Here is a 22,311-nt window from a genome sequence, read left to right on the forward strand (position 1 = left end):
CAAAGCTTGCAAGTGTTGTCAATATGGAAATAACATGGTCAGAATACTTTTTCTCTTCCAAATATAAAACTTACCTCATTCCTGTTAACTAGTACTCAAAAGGACAGCATTATTCTCATCAGGTGAGGGCAGACTCAAATGTCACAAGAAGGTCCTTCACCCATCCACCTGGAAAGCCACCAAAGCTGTTCTTACGAAACTATGAAAATATTCCTTAACCAGAAATGTTGTGGTTGATTTTGAACAACTCATCCCTTGGGTACTTCCAAATGACTGAAATGGAGCCACCCAGAGACAGCAAGAAAACTGACTGTAGGACTACAGCTTTAAACATCCCTCCTGGTGCAACACTAGAGCAGCCACTGTTTTTGAACAGGTCTTGGTATGATGGTAAGACTTTGCTCATACCTACAACTGAAGCCCTGGGACTGCTTCCTCAGCTCTCCTCATGCCAGCCAACAGCAGATTCAGATGATGCTCCCAGAGACAAGTCCAGCTTATCCAGCCCACAAAATTACCACCTCACATACTGTTTTCCATTTTAGGCAGAGATCTCCAGCATCCCATATCCCTAAAGCCTGGCCTGCCTTAGCGTCTCTCACACCTCAACAGCCCTTCAATTCCTGCCCACCTCATCTCTTTTCAATGGGCTCTCCAGCCCCCCCTCAGCACCCTGGCACCTGCAGCCACACCCCCCTGCAGTGCAGGGGTAGGCAGTTCTCCAGCCTCTGCATGGAGTGTGCCATCTTCTCTGTGATAGGGCTGAGAACTTGAAGTGTAGTTTCTCCTGGCCCTGGGTGCAGGGCAGCGCAGGTGGTCTTTTGGAGACTCCTGAACCGGCCAGACCTCTCACCATGTCCAGCTCCCCCTTTCTGCTCTCCAGCCACCAACTGCTGTCCCCCCATTGCTGGAGAAAGGATTGGCTTATGTCGGGTCACGTTCCTGCCTGAGACCAGGAATACCAGGCGAGGCCAAGAATATAGTTAGGGCACTCGAATCAGCCAACAGTGACGCCCTTGGCTACTGACGGGTGCACACTTGTTAGCTGCTGGCATCTGCCACTGCTTTCCCATGACTGCTCGCAAAGAGCGTGGCCTGACCTTGTCCAGCTCTCCCTGCCCAGAGCACCGGCCTGGCAAGAGGCCACGGTTAAAAAAGAATGAAGAGCTCAGGGTTCAGAAAAGGATACTGCCTTTGTGCCTGCCAGTCCTCTGTGCCCACTCATCAGCGCAGTGGCAAGTGAGCCAGCATCCCCACGGCTTGGAAGGGCAGAGCCTGTTTGAAAACAGGTACAAGGATTGCTGCCTCACTGCTTCACTTTGAGCAGATTGAGCAAGGCCAAAAAGTGTAAACAGTCACATGTGGTGAGTTTGACTTTCTCAAACTAAGCTTTCTCTTTCAGGGACCACTTAAGCTTTATTTCTCTTGCCCTAAGCAAGAAAGGGTCAGATTGTAAGCAGGTAAAAGGTAAGACATGGAGCATGATGGCAAATAGCATTACTAATTCACCTTCCTAGCTTGCAGTCTTGAAAGTCTTCCTTGTTCCTCCTCTCTCATCATCAGACCCTCCTCTGACTGTTCCTCCATCAGTAATAAGGACAATTAGCTCTTCCCATGATGAGGTATACGGAAATATAATCCAGGTTTTTTTGCCAAAGAGCATACACAGACCTTGAATGAGAGAGTTCTCAACCACAAACAGAAACCCTTCCGCTCACAGGCTGTATGACACAACACTTGCTTTTTTGTCTAATAATTAATGATAAAAGGGGGAGGAAGAGGTGGAAGAGCACAGCTGGAGGTGTAAAGTGTATGCGCTGCTAGAGGAAGATCTGCTCTGTGCCAAGGAACAGAAAAAGACTCGTTACCACAGGCAGGTGAAAAAAAAAAAGCAATCTGAAACTAACAGAGGTACTGGACAGAGGGCAAAAGCATCACTGTTACCTTTCAGCTGGGCTTGTCTGAAACAGCACTTCTGAGTCAGGTGCCATATGACAATGGCAAATGCACTCCCAGTCCCTGCCACGTAGCAGAGACCTGCAGAGAAGAAAACCAAAGCCTAGGAGTGGATGCTGAGGAAGATACTACTCAGAAGAAACATCAAGCAGTAACCAACTCTCTATACAGGCTGTTCTGTGGCTATGAAAAAGTGAGCCTCCTTCCTCTAGGTTACCTAAAAGGTGTAGCATCTTCCTCTATCCTATGAGCAGAGGAGTGTTTCCCATGCAGCTGTAGCCAGTGCTCCCAACCTACAGCCAAAACGGACTGTTCCATGCCAAGCACACCTACCATGAGTGAGAAGTTAATTCACACATCATTCACTGCAGCACTGCTTTGAAGAACCAAGTGTATTGGTGGTAAATCCCACTGGTGACAATGAAGCCCCCACAGTGGAAAAGGACCACCTACACAACTGCAGCTCTTACACCTATTGCCTTAGTTCTGCAAAGGAAATGTCACACCATTATTTCCTATTAATTTTCCATGAGCATATACCTCTGCCACCATTTTCTGTCTTCGCCCTGTGAGGGCAGACCTGTCAGAATGGACCATGCATGGGGTGGGGTGAGATGAGGGGGATGTAGCAGCACCCAGACCTTCCATCTGGATGTCTTACAAACGAGGTGACTGTGGAAGCCCTCACAGATTTGCTTTAAACAGTCCCAAGCATTGCTCCAACTTATATTTTTTAATTTATATTTCCAATCACCTACTACCTTAAAAAAGGCCCTTGGTTATTTTGATTAATTAAAATAGATTATTTGTTGGAAGAATGGTTTGATGAGACCAAAGCCAGCACGTCTGAGCAAGTAGAGTGCTACAGAGGGCTCATCAGTGAACACCATGGAACCACTTGATAGTCTAAAAGCAACATTAATATTAGATACTAAAAGCTAGTACATAATCACTGTGTGCCAGCCCCCTGTGGTAGTACCTGCAGGAGGCCAGTGATGCTCCAGCTGGGTATTTTCTGCGGACTTTCTTAGAAGGGCTGGATGGAAGACAAGTGTCTGAGACACACAGCACGAGACAGCGCAGCTTGCCACTGTGCAAGGGCTATTTAATGCAAAGGAAATAAACTGTTAACTCCCTGAATTTTGTTGTTTGTTTTTTTTTTCTTGTTGTTTTAATTGTAAAAATCCTTTTCCCTCTTTCTTTTCAACCCTATTAGCCAAGCAGCTCAATGACGATCCCACAGAAGAAATTTTATTACTGGTTCTTCTGCCCCCCTCAACAATATAAATTCAAAACACAAGCTCAGGTGAGGGAGCAGAAACTGCTGTTAACTCCTCCTTGCCAGCTTGCTGGAAGGAACATAGTCTTCCAAAAATGCAAGTACTCTCTCTATGCAGTTCATTACACCCTGCCAAACGCTGGCAGCAAGAGGTGAACCTGCCTAGAGCTGGCAAGAAGAAGGCTGTCACCCAAGCACTTAATTTTCAGCTCTGTGGAACAACTCCTTGAGCAAATCCCCCAGATCTTCTGCTATAAAGCAAAGGCCAAAACATTACACAATACTTAAAATAAAAAAAACACTCAAGGAAGGAGGCTCTAGGAAGACTTTGAGTGAAACAGCCCGTTTTCTCATGGCCCAGGAACTTGCAGACTGTACATCCTTCCTGCTCAGCATAATTTATTCTTTCTCTTAACCTTTCATGCTAAAAAGGTTAAGAAAACACAAAAGGAGTAGAAGTCCAGCAAATGTTCCACTTCTAAAGATACAGCCTATAGTAGTTACACACATAGGCCTATGAATGCATTATTTTACACTGAATACATTCCTCTCAGCCAGAAATTATTTTTGTAATTTCAGCAATTCAAGAACAACAGTATAGGCAGTGACAGAGAATTGTTACCATGTTTATTCTTTTATTTCTAAAAGCACTTTAAATCATTATAAGACATCTATGGCTAAAACTCATTTTTTTTTCCCTATATAATAAAGACAATAAAAATAAAATATGCACACCTGCAAATGTGGTTGGAGCCAAATACATTTATACATTTTTAAAGTTATTTGATTTGCTCTTGGACAGTTTGGGAATACAACCTCATCATTTGTCAGCATACGTTGTTCTTGACACTTCATAGCGTTGTGTCTGCGCAAAGAGAGCGTGCTACCCTAGGAACACTGCTCAGAATCACATAGCACATCTCAGCTAAGCTTCTCATTCACACAGAAATTATTTTGACCGTTGAGACTTAAATGCATCAATACATCAGCTGAAGGTTTGGATAGATACATTTACAAAACCGGACACTTCAAAAAACAGAGAGGGCTTGCTACATATTTCAACCTCTGGTAGCAGATTCTGATTCAAGACATAAACAAGTGAACTATTTGATTTTCAAAAGATTTTTTAAAAATAATAATTTAAAAGATCTCAAGTGTCTCACCACTTCAAAACGTCTTTCACCTACCTCAGCACTACTACTTTTAACTCATACTTTTAACATCCCTTTGCACCAGTCTATGAAGGTAACCACAGTCTCTGAGATCCCCAGCTCAGAGGAAAAAGCCCTGCAGCCAAGCTGTACCTACTCAGCGGGACTGGGATTTATGCATCCCCTTGCCGGGGTGCTAAGGTGCAGCGACAAGCCAAGCCGGCAGCTCCCGTGGCAGGGACTCGGGAAGGAAGGTTTCCAAGGGCGGTCCCCGGGCTTGCAGTGGCACCTGCCGGCAAACACCCGCCGCTGCGGCCGGGCCGGGGCTCCGTGCCGGGCAAGCAGCAGCCTCGGGGCTCCTGGGCAAAGCCACCCCGCCCCCCCGAGTGCCTACCGGAGTCAGCTGGAGACTAGAAATCAGTATTCCCAGTGAATGTTCTATGAAGCACAAGACCGTTTGAGACGGGCGATACTAGTTTCGAGATTACTGTAGCAGCAAAGATGGGTGGGTGCTCAACAACCCAAGGGGAATGCCTGAATTCTCCCACATCCCAGCAAGTCACCAACACTTGTAGAATAACCCGATTCTAGAAAGGCAAGAGGAAAAAAAAAAAAAAGTACTTGTACCTTCTACGTTCAGCTTACAGAGTAACACTTCTATACAAAGCGAGGCATCTTTTTTTCTTTTCAACAAACACAACAGAACCATTGGGCTGACTGGTCGTGATTGTCAGACTGAGAGCCTGATGCTGAAGGGCACGTGCAGGGGCTACCTGCTACAGTCCTTGGTGGTCAAGTGTTTAAAAAAAGCAATCTCTCCCCCCCCCCAAAAAAAAAAAAAGGACAAACTGGGGACACAATCCTCTGGGAGAGACAGCTAGCAATCCCATTTGCTGTGCTGCTCCTTCCCCAGTGTGCCACAGTACTCACCTGACAGCCCTGGTAAAACAATTTGTAGTCAGTACTGACTTGTTCTTCACTGGCCCAATACATCTCAAGGTATTTTTTTGGCATCCTATCAACTTGAATAGATGTCATGAACCAAAATAAGAGCAACCCACCAGCATCCATGCTTAAAATTAATGCTTTGGGAAAAAGGGACTAAAGAGCCACCTTTCTTAAGAGGCCTTTACCATGCTAAGCCTTCCCTATTTCACTGTGTGGAACTAATAACATGTCCCTTCAATTTCACAGAGGTCAAGGTTCTCTTCCTCAAGAAATATATAAATGGAAATATTATTTGAGTCCGTTAGGCATGAAGCACATTAGTCAATGTCACAGGACAACTATTCATCCAGCAGCAAGCTTCCAGAACATGCTGCCTGTCGTCTTGCACCCTCACCAAAAAAGGGAGCACTCATACAGCACATTTGGACATCTGCAAATATTCTCAGTCCTATTCTGCCAGCTAGCGTGCGGGGGGAGCAAATGGCAGTTAAGTCCACAAGACAGCAAGAGGCAGGGGCTGCACAACTGATACTATTCAATGTTAGGGACCCAAGATCACGAATCGAGCCCTGCACTCAATACACAATACCCGAAAAGTATGCTAAAATGATTTTTAAGAACATAGTAAACATGCATCTCAGAGTCACTGCTCTACATGTATGACAAGTAAGTCCTTTTCAAAGATGCAAATTCATTTTAATCACAATAATATATGACCAGTAGAAAGCATCAAGAGTTAAATTATTTCAGTTACTGAAACAATTTTTCTATCCCAGTTCAGTGAGTTGCAAAAAATGTTATTTTTCTTTCCCCTTCAGAGTTACTCAGATAACAGGTAGTTTGGGGTTTTTTTTTGCTGTCCATGCACAAGCAGCAAACTGGTAATCACTTCTTTTACACATTACAACACTTAACTGCCTTCAAGAAATGATTAACAAGGATTTCAAACTGAAAACTCACAAAATAGGAAGCTAGAGAGAAACAGGGTACGAAACAAGAAACAAAATACAGCCAGATGAATTGGTTTATTTTTGCTCCCTTGTAGCTCCCAGAAATTTTCAGTAACAGATCAAACTAGTTGTTTCAAAAGGCAAAGACAACTTTATAAATATAACACTGAGTACATAACAGACCTCATTAAGATGTGTCCAAGACACATTTTAGAACATAGTGAATAAGTTAACAAATTCATTTTAATTAGAACAAAACAGGAGAATTTGAAGTTTTGCATTTCTTCCAGAATATCTGAAGGAAAAGTAGTTTTTATAATCTTACCCCTTTGCTATAAGGTGGCCTAAGAGAAACCAAGTGATCTGTGTATGACCAACAGTTCATTTAAGCCAACTTTCACTCCCTTGTTCTGAGAGTCACCTGTAGGGCATATGTCCACTTTGAACTAAAGGTAGAGGTTTTATTATTTTATTAGGTATGTCGGCACTCCCAGCATCTGATATATTCTGTATTCCTTCAATTTAAATCATAATGAAAATCTCTAAGCAGAAACAGAAACTCCCAGATACTCCTCCTAAGAGTAGAGAAGTGGCACCAGAAGTTTACCTCAATATCCTGCACTCCCTGGACAAATGAAAATCCTGATGTCCTCCACAGCAGCTACCAGCGAGATTTATTTTACAGGAACAATCATAAGAACAGATGCGGAAGTCAGAGGGCATGTGGTCATCCAGTACCAGTTGTCATAACTGAAGAGGGAGTTCTCTGTAGGTTTTGAATTTGTGACCTACTAACAAATAACTTTTATACTCCTTTTGTTATCAAGTGTCTTTGCCATGATCCTTTCAAAAGGCTTAAAAAGAAAAAGCTGTTTATTTTCAGTGCAACAGACAACTGGCTTCTAAATAAAGAGATATCCATGACAGGAAAAAAAACCCAAAGCACCGGAAATAACACCTCTCTTACAGCATAAGCATTGGTAGGCAGTGAGGATAATGCCAGCTTACTTTTCCAGAAGTTTTGATTCATCATTATCTCCTTATTTCAGGGAGCAGAAGGTTAGCTCATGTCTTACCACAGAGCCTCACCTATCTTCTTAAAAGAAATAAATCCAGAGTTTTTTCATTCCTATTCCAAGTAAGCCCTTCAACAGAAGGGCTGCAGAAGTTTTTTTTTGTTGTTTTGTTTTTTTGCCAACACAGGCCATACTTGCAAAATTTGTAGTCTTTAAGCTAATACCTATTTGGTATTTTAGTTCAGATGTAAACTTTTAAAATATGGATTTGAAGTTGTTGTAGATTTTATCATGTGAATTTCATCATCATCCTGTTTCTAAACAGCACTGGAAGTCTCCATAAGCAGTACAGGCTTGTCTGCCAAAAATAACTTGTTCACAGCCTAGTCTCTTGGTACATTCTGACTGGAATATTATAATGTCTGTCATCTTCAGTTATGAGAATCACCACAGGCCAGTCCTCCTCTGGGTCATTGGGATAAAGTGTGATGAATTCATCAGTACTGTATTTATACAGTCGATACACCTGGATGGTATACTGCAGAGTGTAAGCAAGGAGAAACATTTCCACCTGCATTGGAAAAAAGTAGAAATATTATGTGTAAAATTAAACGCATCTTTTGCAAGATATTTCTCACAAAAAGAATAAACTACCACCTATCAGATTAAACTTTTTGAAGAAAAAAATTGGAAGTAAATGATAACACATATACACAAGCATCTCCAATTTACTATCTTAATCATTCAAGCCATTCTTAACTTGCTGCACAAATACCTCTAAGATCCCATGCCTATAACATGGAGCTCTTTAGACCCAACAACAGCATAGTAGGGTATCAGTCCTAAAGAAAAGCTACTTTATACAAAGAATCTTACTTTCTTACTGCCACAAATAGGTAGGAAAGACATCCTCCTGTATTGGTATCCATCCTGTACTCTGAACATTCTAACCAAATAAAAAGCAAATAGAAGCACCAGCAGCCAGACATAAATCACGGTTTCAAAGGAAAGTCTTTGCAGATTCTTACTACAAGCAAGAGGTTCTGCAGTATTTTTCCCCAATGAAAGACCACACACTACACCATTACATTTAGACAGAGAAACAAAGTTGCATGGCTTCTTAAACCACTTGAAAACAAAATCTCTGAAACAGAAAAATAGAACTATAAGAGCAATCTCTTCTTACTTGTTCGAGGCCTCCATTGTGACCAATATGATTCAAGTGATTATGCATTAACTGACAAGGGTTGCTAGATGTATCCCGTGCAAACAGTAACCACGAGAACACAGGAACTCTCCTTCCATTTTTATCATCATTGTATAATTCAATGGCAGTGTTAAGCATCAAAAATTTCAGTGCTTCATAGAGACTATACTCCTCCTCTTCATTTTTAAACAATTTTTCACAAGCTGCTTGTTTCTCAGTGGAACCCTTGATTTCACTTATATTCTTCCACTACAAAAAAATAAACACACACATCATGTATCAATAGTCATCAATAGGCAAGACCTGTAATAAACCAGTTCTGAATTGTCAGATGAATTATCAGCATAGGGACTCATTATTTGAATTTATGGACAGCTATGTGCCTTTTTAAAAACACTTGAGAATATTTCCACAGCTGTAGTCCTAGCAAAGTCAAGCTGAGTTAGTCTGATGGCGCTTAAATTAGTCCTTAAGCAATGAAAAGGGCATGTTGGAAACTGCTGCAAGATAGCAAAACAAATACTGTCATGAGACAAAAAGCAGTTAAGATAATAACCCTCTTGTTTCCTGTATCATAAATCCTACATCCTTCATATTCCTCACATTCAATTTATTCAGAATGTATATTTCATTACCAGCCACAGAAACTGCTTGAGTGCAGCCTTTAAAATATTCTTAAGAAGGCTTCAAAAAAGAAGGAATATACATACACAGTAAGACAGAAATAACCAAAGAGTTTTTAAATACGTTCCAGAGTTTCAAGGGGGAGAAAGATGGGGCCAAGTAATTATACTACCAACACTGAAAGAGCATAACCACTTTCCTGTTAACCTAGAATAATGTACAAGCATGAAACAAACAACTCCTCTGAAATTATTTCAGCATTATTCTGTTTTTTTTCTTTCCATGACCTGTTCAAAGTAGCAACAGCATTTATCCATAGTATACATCATTTCTTCAAATAAATACAAGAAATAACAAAAGCAAAATATTATTCTATTCCATTCATTTCTTCATTGAAACCTAATACCAGACCAGAAAAATCTTACGAGATTTCACTAGGGAAGAAAATTACTTCCCTAGTGAAAGCATCTTTATGCTAAATTCACCACCTTCAAAAATGTGTCATTTTTCTTATTTGCAAGTGACCAAGAATAAACAAATACTTCTCCAACCTTTTTCCTTAGAAGGATTAAATATTCTTTAATTTCACCACTTATTTCTCCCATCTTCCTGCCCAGTTTCTGTTTGAGCTGCCATTGCTGGATCCACTTATATTTGCTTATTAATTTTTCAGGAAGCTGGAAGTGGAGAGAAGACAGCTGAAGTCGAAAATCTTGAAAAGCCACTACCTTGCACATTATAATTTTATTGATTTTCTTGTTGTTGGGGTTTTGTTTTGTTACATTTTGCACCTTAAAACAATCCCTCGTATGTTCTTCTGAACAGGTATCATACTAACACGACCGTAATTGAAAACAACTGGCTCTCAATAACAGTTGCTGAATAACAGTCAGAATACTGATCTGTTTTCTGTTCCCTGATCTAACTAATACATACACAATGGAAAAAACTAATAATGGCTTTTTTTCTTTTAATGAAAAAAAACCCTCCATCAGCAGATAACAGAGACTCTGAAACGTGTCCCTGAAACAACAGAAGAGGGAGTTAAAGATAGGATGGCATCCATCAGATAAACCAGAAGTCTCGGTGGAGTGCAAACTACTTAGTTCAGAGCACACAAACTGTATTTTCTTCTCAGAGAAAACAATTAAAATGCTATGGGGCTGGTTTTCTGAAAAAGAAGAACACAACCTGAGGGTTAGTGGATGCATCAGATGATACTTCAGCCTTCAGAACTGCCTCTTTTACTGCTCACATGCTACGCCTGCTCAGCTTTGACATGTCTCTTGAAGGACACTGTAGCAGTTCCATGCCCAGCTTTCTACTCTCATTTAGTAATCAATTTTATCACTAGAACTGGAAGAGTCACTTGTGTCTGACATTGAATTAAACATTTGGCTAAAGCAGCACATATCCCATCAGCCAATATCCCATCAGCCATTACCAGCCAATTTTCATTTTATGAGGACTGCAAATCAGTAATATGTTCTCTTTCATGGCAACCAAGTGTTTTATTTATCAGATAAATACAGAACTTCCCCGACTCCAGCCTGGCAATCTGTGCTAATTTAACATATAGAACTAAATAATCAAAAGATATATGGTTGTAATTCCCGCAACTAGAGATGTGCATCTAAGCATAGGTTTTCATTTACTTCAAATTAAAAATACTCTAACTATCTTGAAATTGTATGGCTTGCTGTTACCACTCTCTTACATGTCCTAATCCTCAATACATTAACAGTTCTTCATTTTAATTAGTGTGTTTTATTAAGTAAGTTGTACATCTTCTTACAAAATGTTAATTGCCATGTAACACATTTCCCCTATAAATCAATAGGAAAAAAATAGCAGTTTTATAACTATGTTTACTTAAGTATTCCATTTGTTAAGGTTTGCACATTTGTTAAAGGACCAGTGAGAAACTATCTTCTATAGTCTGACAATGTGGAGACAGTGGCAGCTAGAATGATTTTTTTATAAAAAGGAAACCTTTTTAGAATGTACTGATGCAGTAAGAAACACTTCGTAGAAATATTTTTATCAGTAATTAGAAAAACTTGTCAGCAGAAGTCTACTTAATAGTGATCACAATGAGAAATTTTAAGATGGCATGAAAGTTATACAGGAAGGTGGTAAGAGCAGAATGACTCTACCTGGACTGCCAGCCTACAGAACAGAGTTAGCATCAGACATTCATCACTTACATTTCCAGCAATAACTGGGACAACTGGAAGCTTACTCTCTTGAAGTAGGCCACTTACATAGGCAGCTTCTTACTTGTTTCTTCCACATTCACTTACATCACCAAAGAGATTTTGTTGGCCTAAGATATTTTCTGAAGTATTTTTCTTCTTCTCTTAGTAAGACACCTTGTTTTGCTTATTGCTCAATGCTCCATAAGGAATGTCTGTTATTCATATCAGAATAGGTTGGAGCTGCTCTGCCACCCTTACTTTAACTAACATTTAAAACACAGGTTACACATACATTCTGAAAAGCCTGCAGCACCCAGTTTGTCAGGCTGCTTTCTAGAGAAAGTATATAAGGCACACAAGAACATATATGATAATTTATTTTAAAAGCTAGGGTTTTTAAATGCACTAAAAATAAGTTGTCAGTATTTTTTGTTACTACCAGCTGTCTTACGGGAAACCTCTCGCTGACATATTATCTGCATTAAGAAGAAACCAAGAAGGCAAGATGGAGAATGGCAAGTTACATTACAGTAACATTTATACATTATAAACTGGGAACTAAAGGGACCTGGACTCAATTCTGAGGTGAAAGAATCACAGTGAACTGACATGAAAACTGGGTATTACCACTGATTAATTCAAGGAATATTTAAAAGTAAGCATATAACATAATACAGAAATGAGATAATAAAATTATCCAATAGGTTAGAACCAACATCCCTCCCCTGTCAGAAGATCAGAGTTTGACACATACCACAGTAAAATCCTCACTCTCCATCCAGCTTGGTAACTGGGTAGCTTGGCTTAGTGCCTGGAACAGAGTTGCTCGGAGAGCACAATAGTTATCACCTCGTACTCTCCTTATAGATGCAAACTTCTGAGCAACTGCTTCATATCCCTAGAAAAACATAAAATCCAAATAACACGAAAGTATTAATGAAACATTTTAAGGTCATACACTGGTATCAGAAATTAAATTGGAATATTAGCATCCAAATGGTAATGCTATTGAAAAAATATACTTGATCCATTACCCATTTGGGAAGTTCAAATGCTTTTATGCCACAAATTAGGCTTTGAAAAAGTTTCCCTAGTTCTGCTGAATAACAAACAAAAAACTAAAGACATCTATGTAGATAACTGCTTGTGGCATTTATTTGATGACAGAGCTGAAATATCACTGAAATGTGGGTAGCTAACCCACTAAAAAAAAATTCCAAACATACAGACATACAAACACAGGACTGTAAATCTAAAAATATATCCTGCTTACAAGAAGTTTCAGCAATAGTTTATTCCATTTACCCAATATGTGTCACATGCAGCTTGTTTTTGCCTCTGGGAAAAGTTGTGTTTACACTGAAATATCTTGACACATGCCTCAGCACATTTGTCCCCTCCCTGCTGTTCCTAAACATACTTTTAGCAGAAGCAGCAATGTTGAAACATAAAACTTCTGAAGCTCAGTAGATCTCTTCAGCTAACGTAGCAAGATCCAATGTTCTTTGCATCTGTATTTCTCTTACTGATGTCTTGAAGGTGGCACATCAGTTTTTTTATTTGTGGAAAGTATTTTTTAGGTTTACTCACACATTGCACTGAATTTTCAAATTGTGTTAAAAAACCCCAAACAACAAAAACACCCCACCCAAGCAACCTTATGCTTTATTTTCTACAACTCTATCTCAAGATTAACCTAAGAAAGCCAGTGCAAAACATGCAAAAAATAATTCTGGAAAAGTTTAAGAAAAACGGAGCCTATTCATTAAAGCTGCCCATCTTAAAAATCACGCAATTCACCAACTTCAGTTACTTACCTTCTTGTCAAAAAGTTTGGTTATCCTCTCTGCCAGCTCAACTGCCCACAAGATTAACATTTGATGGTAATAAGCCAAATTTAAAACTTCAATTAAAAGCAGTAATGAAGAACAGTATTATCCAAAACCTTACACTATCAACAAGTAGCCTTACAAAAAAACCCACCTACTGAACAAAACAAAAACATCTTCCAGTCATCAGCCACTTCTACAACCAGCCACTGGAAAACATTGCCATTTTATTTCTGTTTTAAAGATTGTTCCCATAGGAAATCACCTACACATAACAATTAAATAAAAAAGCCCAACAAAATTCAACAAGAAGGGAACTGACACCTTTCTCATTCTTTTTGCTACTGGTGTATCTCCTCTCCATTCTTTTCTGCAATACTCCATGATGTCCATTTCAGGTGTAAAACTTAGTTTATATTCTGTCAAAATAAAATATGTAACATTATATTGAGAACTGTGAAATAGAACAACATAAAAAACCCACTGAATTTCTAAATACACTCTATCAATTTAACACTGGTGGCAAAGCAGACTGGCAGCACAACCAATAGCTACTAGGTAATACTTAATATTGGAGGGGAAAAAAACCCATGATGACAAATGAGCAAAAATAATGGTGTAGTCCAATAAAACAGAACACTCTGCTCCTCTCTTCTGAAAAATAATAATTGGCAAAGAGTAGAAATTAGTACTCTTCGTTATTTAGCTATCAGAAAAATGTTTAGCTAAAGTTTCTCTTCTTCTCTCAGCAGCTAAACTATGAGGAAAAAAGATAACTGATCTTTATGAATACATTAGAAATGGCAGTAGAAAGGAGAAATATAATTTCATCTTGGAATCCCAACAGCCTTCATTCTAAAATAGATAGTAATATGGTGTCACAAGCCGGTACCGGATATATGACAACTTATGATTATCAAGGAATCCCAGCAAGAGATGTTGTTAAAAGGACTATGAATCAGTAATTTTCAAGCACAATGCTCGTAACACAGGCTCTATGACTGCTTTCCAAAGGATTCACACTCTCTTGTAAAGTAACTATAGAAACATAAGGAAAAAATATATTAAGAGCAAGAAGTTTTACATAAAATTGATCTTTTTGTAAATTAAATTGTACAATGTATTCAGTCACTATAAACTGGTTATACTGCACGTAGAAGCATCTGTGCACAAAAATCCTTGGAAACAAGGGTGTAAAATAATCACAAACTAGTGCTACAATGAATTCTAACACTGTGTTTGAAACAAGTTTGAAAGTACCTGAAAAGCTTGTCTCACAAAGTAATATTTTCTCTCTCTCTATTTCCTCTGCATCACGATACATGTCCTCCTCACTGCAACAAAAATCAACACATAACACACACTTAATGTAGCAGCACAAATCTTACAATCATTTACCTTTACATACCTCAGTATTCACTTTCTTGAAGTATTTTTTCAACTTGATTTGCTTTCTATCTTGCACATTTTCATAAAACAAGTATGAGTTCTCAAAAAAATCTTTCAACTGTTCCCCTCTCATTTATGACATCTACGCTGAAACACTACCTCAATTTCTCTCCTGCTGATTATATGGAGATTTGTATTTGTAAAATTTGTAAAATTTGCAGGATAAATTGGCAAAATTATACAAGCCAAAAAGCCTTAACAGCTGCATATATGAACACTGCAACCTAAGCAGGCAACTAAGAATGCATTCCCCACCAGAGCTTTGTACCTACACTGCACACTTCACAATCTACCTAGTAATGAGCAGAATACACAACAGAATACCAGAATGAAAAGCAGCCAGCTGTCTGCAGTTGGTTTGAATGTTGCAACCTCATAGAAAACAAAAGTTGGAACATGATCTAAAGTGCAGCCTACAGGCTGACATCTAGACAGACATTTCTTCTTCAATTAATACAGGCTTTTTGGTCAAGGTACAATGTCTTAAGAGTCAAACGCCCATCTGAGCCTATATACAGACATTCTGAACTCAAGTTATGACCAAGAGGGAGGAAATTATGGCCTAAAGAAATATTATTTCTTTGCATAGCCTAGCATTATGAAGAAGAGATCTCAAAGATAGCATGCAAACGTTATTATTGGGAATGGAGGTCCATACCATGTTCAAAAAACAGAACTGTAAATTGCACATTCCTTAAATGTGATTCTGAGTGGCATTTGTGATATAATCATATCTATCAAATAAACTAAAAAAAAATTGTTTTAAATCACAGTTTCACAGCTACAATACTTTAAAAAAAACCCTTACATCACCAAACATACTAGTAAATATTTCAATATTTAATATTAATATCACTATATTTAATATTAATTATTATATTAATATAATATTTAATGTTTAGTATTAGTAAATATTTTATAACATATTAGTAAATAATTTAGACTTGCCACTGAAAGTTACATTGAAAGTTTGTGTTTTGAAGAAAGTGCATGTGCAGAAAAAAAAAGTGTGATGATATTATTATTCATTGCCCAGTACTATCAGTAACTTCTAATCTACTATGCAGAAAAACCCAACACCAAACCACAGCATGCTTCCAAAACACCAGAAGAATAAGGCAGTGACCCTGCCCCATCTTACACTGCTACAGGAGGAAAATCAGTGGGGAAGACTGCAGGAGTTTAATGCAGTTAGCTGGTGTTTAGATTACTCTCATTAAACTTGCAATACACTGGTAAATCATGGCTCTGTGTTTCTTTTTCTTTATATCCAAACCAGCCTACTTAAAAATTGTACCATTTCTAACCTATTTGCATATATTTCCCTTGAGAACAAAAAATTTTTAAGTATAAAGACAAATATAGGTTAATACCAAGAAAGTGTAATCTACAGTGCAATCATACATAAACCACAGTTTAGTTTTTACTCAGGTTTCAAACCTTAATTTCAAACTGGCTTTCCTGGGTGCTCAAATAGCTGCTTGAAATCGGATTGGAAACAATACGACGTAATTATTACTTAAAATATAAACAACAGATGCAGTAGATATTAAAACACAACACTCAATAGTACTCAATAAAAAGAGTACTACCTGCTGAGAAGAAAAATCACAGACATACTTATCCCAAGTTCCTTATCCTTGTTACAGTGTGGCGCTGGACAAACCCTAATTTCTATGCATTATCTTATTTCTCAGCAGAGATGAAAGTTCATTGTTTGTGAAGAATTTCAAGAATACTTCATAACCTTGAAAATATTCTGAAAAAACTCAACTCAGTATCTGATAGCAGCCATCTCTAGCCTACCTTAACCACCAGGTAAGTATTTAAAATATAAAGAAACAACCTTCCCCTCAGAGGATGAACAAACCTGCTCCTACAAGGGAACCCCTGAGAGATGGCAGGAGGGGAAGCAGCATTACTTTGGGATTCATCCTTGAATACATTTAGGTTATAATGCACAAAGAGGGAAAACTGCTCAAGTGAGTAAACTAGTAAGTTCACTCAAAAAAATAAGTTTGGTGTAGAGTAAGCAGCATCATTTCTTCTGCAGATATTACCCCGTCTTCTTTCTGGGAGATGACAAAACAGAACGCATGGATTCAGAACCTGACAGATTAACATTCAGTGTCAACAAAGTACTGCAATTTAACCCAGTTGTTTTGAAATCAGCGTAGGTAAATGGTGCAATCTATTGGCACAAGCACTCTCAATTTCACAGCTGAAAGTGCACCTTAACATTGTTCTAGCATACCAAATGTTAAGTAAGTCTGTGGAAAATAAAGCCTCTCCCCACTAGTCCTCACATTAGTATTTGACAATAGACTGAAAATAAAATAACTGATGGAGAAGAATCATTATATAAAAACACGCATACACAAAAGAAAACAAAAACAGTGCATAATGTTGTGTGTAAACATTTAAATTGTTGAACTAGTAAATCAGCTTCTGCTGAACCAAAGACGGAAAGAAAAAAAACCCAGGATGTCAGGATACAAGTATCCCGGGCTTTGCATTTTAAAAACAACCAACAACAAAACCTCCATACCACCAGAAAAACACGTAAACCCATGCAAGTTAAGGCAACAGCAAGAAAAACTAAGCTACAGAGAAAGGAAAGGACTATGGGCAAAAATACAAATAGTTTTATATTAACAGATTTGCAGGTATTGAAGATAGCACATGAAAGCAAAAACAATGCTTAAAGTCTTCTGCTTATTGTCATGAAGAGACTAATTATTTTTTTAGGTGTCAGATTAAACTAATTGTTATTACTAGTCCAGGCAAAGACATATTAGATCAGACAGAATTAATATGTCAAGTAGCAGTTAATGTAAAAGTTTGGGACAAAGATCCTGATTGTACTTTTGCCAATACATACTTAGTAACTACTTATTTGAATCTGTGATTCATGTTAAATGTGCGTTAATATTAAAAAAAAAAAAAATCACATTGACATATTAGATTGTGCTTAAATTACAGAGTAATTTAAGCATGAACTAAGATTCTAAAAGCATCCTTGAAAACATGTAAGTATTTTTAGTGATTTTTTCACTAAGTCAGCATTTATAGTAGATTTTGGATGCTGTCTAAAATACTCCACTAGATACCTATAGAAAGAGGATTAATTGGAAATCCCTTCCATCTCTTTATTAAAGTATTCGTCAATGATATAAAGCCACTCTTAATGTGAATCAATTATGTTTTCAGATGTTTGGAATATCTTAAAACTTTTGTATTTATTTTTTCTTTCAGATACCAAATATTCTTGTAAAGACTTCTACTGTCAAATCTGGATTACACAACTAAATTTCTAACTCAGCCTATAGCAGGCAGTTTACAAACAAAAAAAGATACAAAAAGATGAAGTGTTAAGATTTTTAAAAAGCCTATGATTGTCAGCACCTAACAAAGTGTTGAAGGTTAAAACCAAGCTACAGGAGTTTCCCATGCTCTGCAGCCTACCCTTAAGAGTTTAATCATAGAATCATTGAACTATTCAGGCTGGAAAAGACCCTTGGGATCACCAAGTTCAACCATCATCCCTACTCTACAAAGTTCTCCCCTAAACCATATCCAGCAACACCACATCCAAATGACCCTTAAACACATCCAGGGATGGTGCCTCAACCACCTCCCTGGGCAGCCTATTCCAGTGTCTAACTACTCTTTCTGTGAAAATTTTTTTCCTAATATCCAGTCTAAACCTCCCCTGTTGCAGCCTGAAGCCATTCCCTCTTGTTCTGTCACTAATTACCTGTGAGAAGAGACCAGCATAATGTCGCATCAGTTATTCCCTTAGGTGGTGAAAGAAGACCATTTAAAAAAATACTAAAATAAGCAATTTATTCAAAGGGTGAAGGTGGCCTTTAAAGTTTAAGATCTGACATTTAGATCTACTTCACTAAGATGCTAGCATATTACATTTTGCCAAGAAATCCACTTTCACAAAATGAAAGTACTTCTTCCTTTCTGTCAAAAACCTGTTCATATATTAAGGAAAAAAAACAACAAGTCTTCACCTGTCCTCAGATGGCTCCATTGCTGAACAACTACCATACACAGGTAGACAGAGCTCAGAGTTTCTAGATGCATCGTGATCTGTCACAAGTGATTTAATCGTATCTGAGTTTTCAGGTCTCGCAGTACTGTGGTACCCGTAGCTGCTCCTTATTTCCGATGCAGGTCGCCCTTTCTGGTCAGTGGCTGCATTTGCTGAAGAAAGTTCATTAGAAGGAACCCCAACTTCCTTTCCATGCTTCATCAACCGCATTGCAGCGCTCTCTTTTTCCTCTATCTGCTCTGCACCTGCAGAAAGGCTGGTTGGTTCTGTCATCCACCCTTGAAGATTATCCTGGCTTTGAAAAACGGAGAAAGACGTGAAGAGTATCTCTCAGAACAACAAAAGCACATGCTTTAAGAAAATTAGTTGTTTTGATAGCTGTATTACATTCTGAGGGTTTCAACGTATACTTAAAATATTCAAAAGCAGTAACAAAATCCAGAACAGTTTGGTAAGAGGACACAGCACCCAAGCCATGTTCAAACTCACCTCCTTGGCAAGCTGGTTTCACTTCCTACTGAGGCTAATCTACACCAGTTCCTCAAACACAACCCGCACTAGAACTGAGCATCTGCTCTCCTCAAGGGACTTTATTATTAACGAAAAACGTGAAGATTAACAGACATCCCAATGAAACTCCTCCAGTCTTGCAGAGGAGGAGTTTTACAAACTCACCTGGTGCCCTGTAAAACTTCCCATTGCACCGGGATTACTGCCGAGTGCAAAAAAAAAATCTAATTTTTGTTTCTTCCAATACGATTTCCAAGTTATTAAGAAAGGACTTCATACAATCCCTTCTAGCAAGCCCTTCAAAAGCTTGGGACGCGCTCGTAGGGCCAACTTCCCGGGGTATTTATCTTGAGAGAGAACCCTCCCCAAGAAAGCGCCCGGCTGTGGTTGCGGGTTCCAGACCCAGGCCAGTCCTTCCCACTGCCACCCAGGCTGACCACCCCGACCTGACGGTGCACCCGCAACACGCACGGCCCGGCCTGCGGGTGAAGGCCTCCCCGCCCCGCCGTTCCCGCCCTCCAGCCGCGCCAAGCCCCGAGCTGTCACGCAGCCGGGGAGCACCGCTTGTCCCGATGACTCCCACCCCGCTGCCCAAGGGGAGCACGACCCCGGCTCTCAGCAGCAGACCACCGGCCCTCCCCGCACCGCCGCCCCGCACGGGGCAGCCGAGGCCTCACCTTCCCGGCGCCTTCCGACCCGCGGCGCCGCCCGCCCCGCACCCATCGGCGCCGCCCGCCACAGCAGCAGCAGCGCCCGCGGCCCGCCGAGCGCGGGAGGCCGCCCCGCGCTGCCCGGCGCCGTGCGGGGCGGGCTGCCCGGGGCCCTGCGGGGCGGGCTGCCCGGGGCCGCCCGCTGCGGTCTTCCCCGCCCGCCGCTGGCCGCTCATGGCGGCGGGGCCGGGCTCGGCGCTGCGGGACTCGGCGCTGCCGGAAAGGGCGGGTGTGCGTGTCCGCGCTTCCTGCTCTCCCGCCGCCGCCACGATCTGGCCAGTGAGGGCGGTGGGACGCGGGGGCGGGACGCGGGGGCGGGACGCGGGGGGCTCTCTGCCCTCCGGCTTCGCGAGGGGGTGCCTGCGGTGAGGTGAGCCGGCCGGGTGGCCCCCTGCCCCGCAACCCCAGGCTTGCCCGGGCAGCGGCGGCGTGCGGGCGTTCTGTGTCGGCCTGTTGGGCTCTGTTTGCCTCCGCGAACCAGCCCGCTTCCCGCCCGGTGCCACAGCGAGACCTGAATCCACGCGAACTAGGTTCATGTAGTGAAAAGTCCCCGAGCTCGGAGGCCACAATGACTTGCCTTAGAGAGCAGCAAGGGGTGAAACAGCGCCGGTGCCACAGGAGGACGGGATGTTGTGCAACCCCTGCGCGGGCGGGGACACCTCCCGCCAAGCCAGGTTGCTCACGGCTCCGTCCAGCCTGGCCGCAAACGCGTCCAGGGAGGAGGCATCCGCAGCTTCCCTGGGCAAGGTAAGACCTGACGAGGACGCCAAATGCTGTGAAGACGTGTGTCTGTGCGGCAGCGCAGGCATCGCCCTCTCCTCTGGGAGCAAAAAGCACATCACCGCGGCCCCACGCACCTTTTATAAACCCCCGACGGGATAGAAACCTGTGTAAATGCTAGACCTTTCAAAAGCAGACGTTGCTCGAGGGCTAAGCATACCCAATACTATTAAAAGTGTAATGCCGAGAACAGCAAAAGATTAAGAAAGCAAGTGTGGTGGTGGAAAAGAAAGTCAGCTGAATTCTGAGCCTTTTGGAGGGTGTTCACCTTGAAATTTAGCCTGAAAATGGAGAAGTGTTTGTCTTCTTCCTGGAATTTACTTCATAAAAATACACTTTCCCTTAGTGACGCTAAGACTGGGGGGAAATAACCGCAACCGTGTTGACTAAAGGAATTTTAATTAACACAATTAAAAAAAAAAAAAAAGGCAACGTATGTCGATTATAAAACAGTATAGGGAACACTTGAAAGGTGGAGGTCAGGTAGTAAAAGCCATAAAAAAATTAACATTACAATGATAAGTAATTTGCAACATCATGAAACTTTTAAGTCACATGAAACTGATGGATGTTTTTGTAAACAAATATTTGCTGAAATGTAAGTATTATCACAAATGTCTGGGGCAGAAAAAAACAGTACATCCAATTTTAAATTGCTGCTCTTGTGGATTAAATCTGCATTGCAGTGCTCTTGGTACTGACATCTCCTTTGAAAAATCTTTTTGTTTGAAAAACTGTTTGACTGGCAGGTTTGTCTGAAAATACATTCTTATGTCATGTTGGCCATTTCAGAATTGCTCCTGTTCAAACAGCTGCTTGATTTATACCCAACTGTTTCCCAGATTTAGATTCAGTAACATTTAAGACTCATTACAGTTGCCTGCTTTTTAAAGTTTCAGTTTTTGTGGGTTTTTTTTAATTAGTTTCTTATTTGTCTACAGTTGAGGGATGTGTTGGCTGACCATTTTGGAACCTTTCAGAGAATTTACAGAACAGAATAATTCCACAGAGCTTTGTAACACAGGTGAAGCTGTAACCTAGACCTAATTCTTTATGATGAGCAAAATTGTGTATTACAAAAATGACAAAAATATGTGAACTGGACCCGAGTATGAAGATAAATTTTTAAATTCTGTGCTTTTCTGTTTGGAACTGTTGCCTTGTAACAGAAAGTTCCTAAAGAGCAAATTATGTTCCTTTCTCAGGAGTTAGTAATTTAAAACCTTACGATGATGTCAGGCTGCATTACAGTAATGCTCACTATGTGAACTTGAAAGAACGGGTGCAGTCTTTACCATTTAGTGTTTTTCTACTTACAGGTGGGGTTTATGTCAGTCACATGACTAACATTTTTTTCTCTTCATCACAAAAAGACCAAAACTAACTACCCAAAGTAGTGATGTTCCCAGTAAAACTTTGTGTCTACCTCACCTGGAAAGAAGAATTATTCCAGGTGTCATTGGTGTGGAGAACCGGCCTCCCCAAAATGTACCTCTCTCACTCAAATTGATTGCAATTGAGAGACGTTAAAAAAAAAAAAAAAAAAAAAAAAAAAAAAGAGAAGCAGTTGGGACTTACCCAGTTAAGGACAGAGAGGGCCAGCCCACCTTGCTGTCTTTGCAGCCAGGACCCAGCCGTTGG

At 40.3% G+C, this 22,311-nt stretch overlaps 1 protein-coding gene across 1 annotated transcript; it reads right to left on the reverse strand.

Annotated features, from left to right (window-relative positions):
- Positions 1-6,503: 6,503 nt before the first annotated feature.
- OTULIN (OTU deubiquitinase with linear linkage specificity) lies at positions 6,504-20,104 on the reverse strand. The gene is made up of 8 exons (XM_051611206.1): positions 19,858-20,104; positions 18,630-18,965; positions 14,419-14,492; positions 13,483-13,577; positions 12,084-12,227; positions 9,683-9,808; positions 8,487-8,756; positions 6,504-7,871 (listed from the first exon to the last, which is right to left on the reverse strand). The coding sequence occupies exons 1-8, from the start codon at positions 20,064-20,066 to the stop codon at positions 7,677-7,679; spliced, it is 1,449 nt and encodes a 482-aa protein (XP_051467166.1). The 5' UTR covers positions 20,067-20,104; the 3' UTR covers positions 6,504-7,676.
- Positions 20,105-22,311: the final 2,207 nt, after the last annotated feature.

Source organism: Apus apus, chromosome 2 (genome assembly GCF_020740795.1).
Source record: "Apus apus isolate bApuApu2 chromosome 2, bApuApu2.pri.cur, whole genome shotgun sequence".
In the NCBI taxonomy this organism is placed as follows: domain Eukaryota; kingdom Metazoa; phylum Chordata; class Aves; order Apodiformes; family Apodidae; genus Apus; species Apus apus.

Bases quoted from the DNA above. Each gene is read 5' to 3' on its own strand.
- OTULIN (XM_051611206.1), bottom strand. From the start codon at position 20,066: ATGAGCGGCCAGCGGCGGGCGGGGAAGACCGCAGCGGGCGGCCCCGGG. The intron at 13,578-14,418 runs GTACTTTCAAAC...TTATTTTGACAG, and splicing joins TTGTGAGACAAGCTTTTCAG to AATATAAACTAAGTTTTACA. The intron at 8,757-9,682 runs GTTGGAGAAGTA...ATTTTTTTGTAG, and splicing joins TAATCCTTCTAAGGAAAAAG to TGGAAGAATATAAGTGAAAT.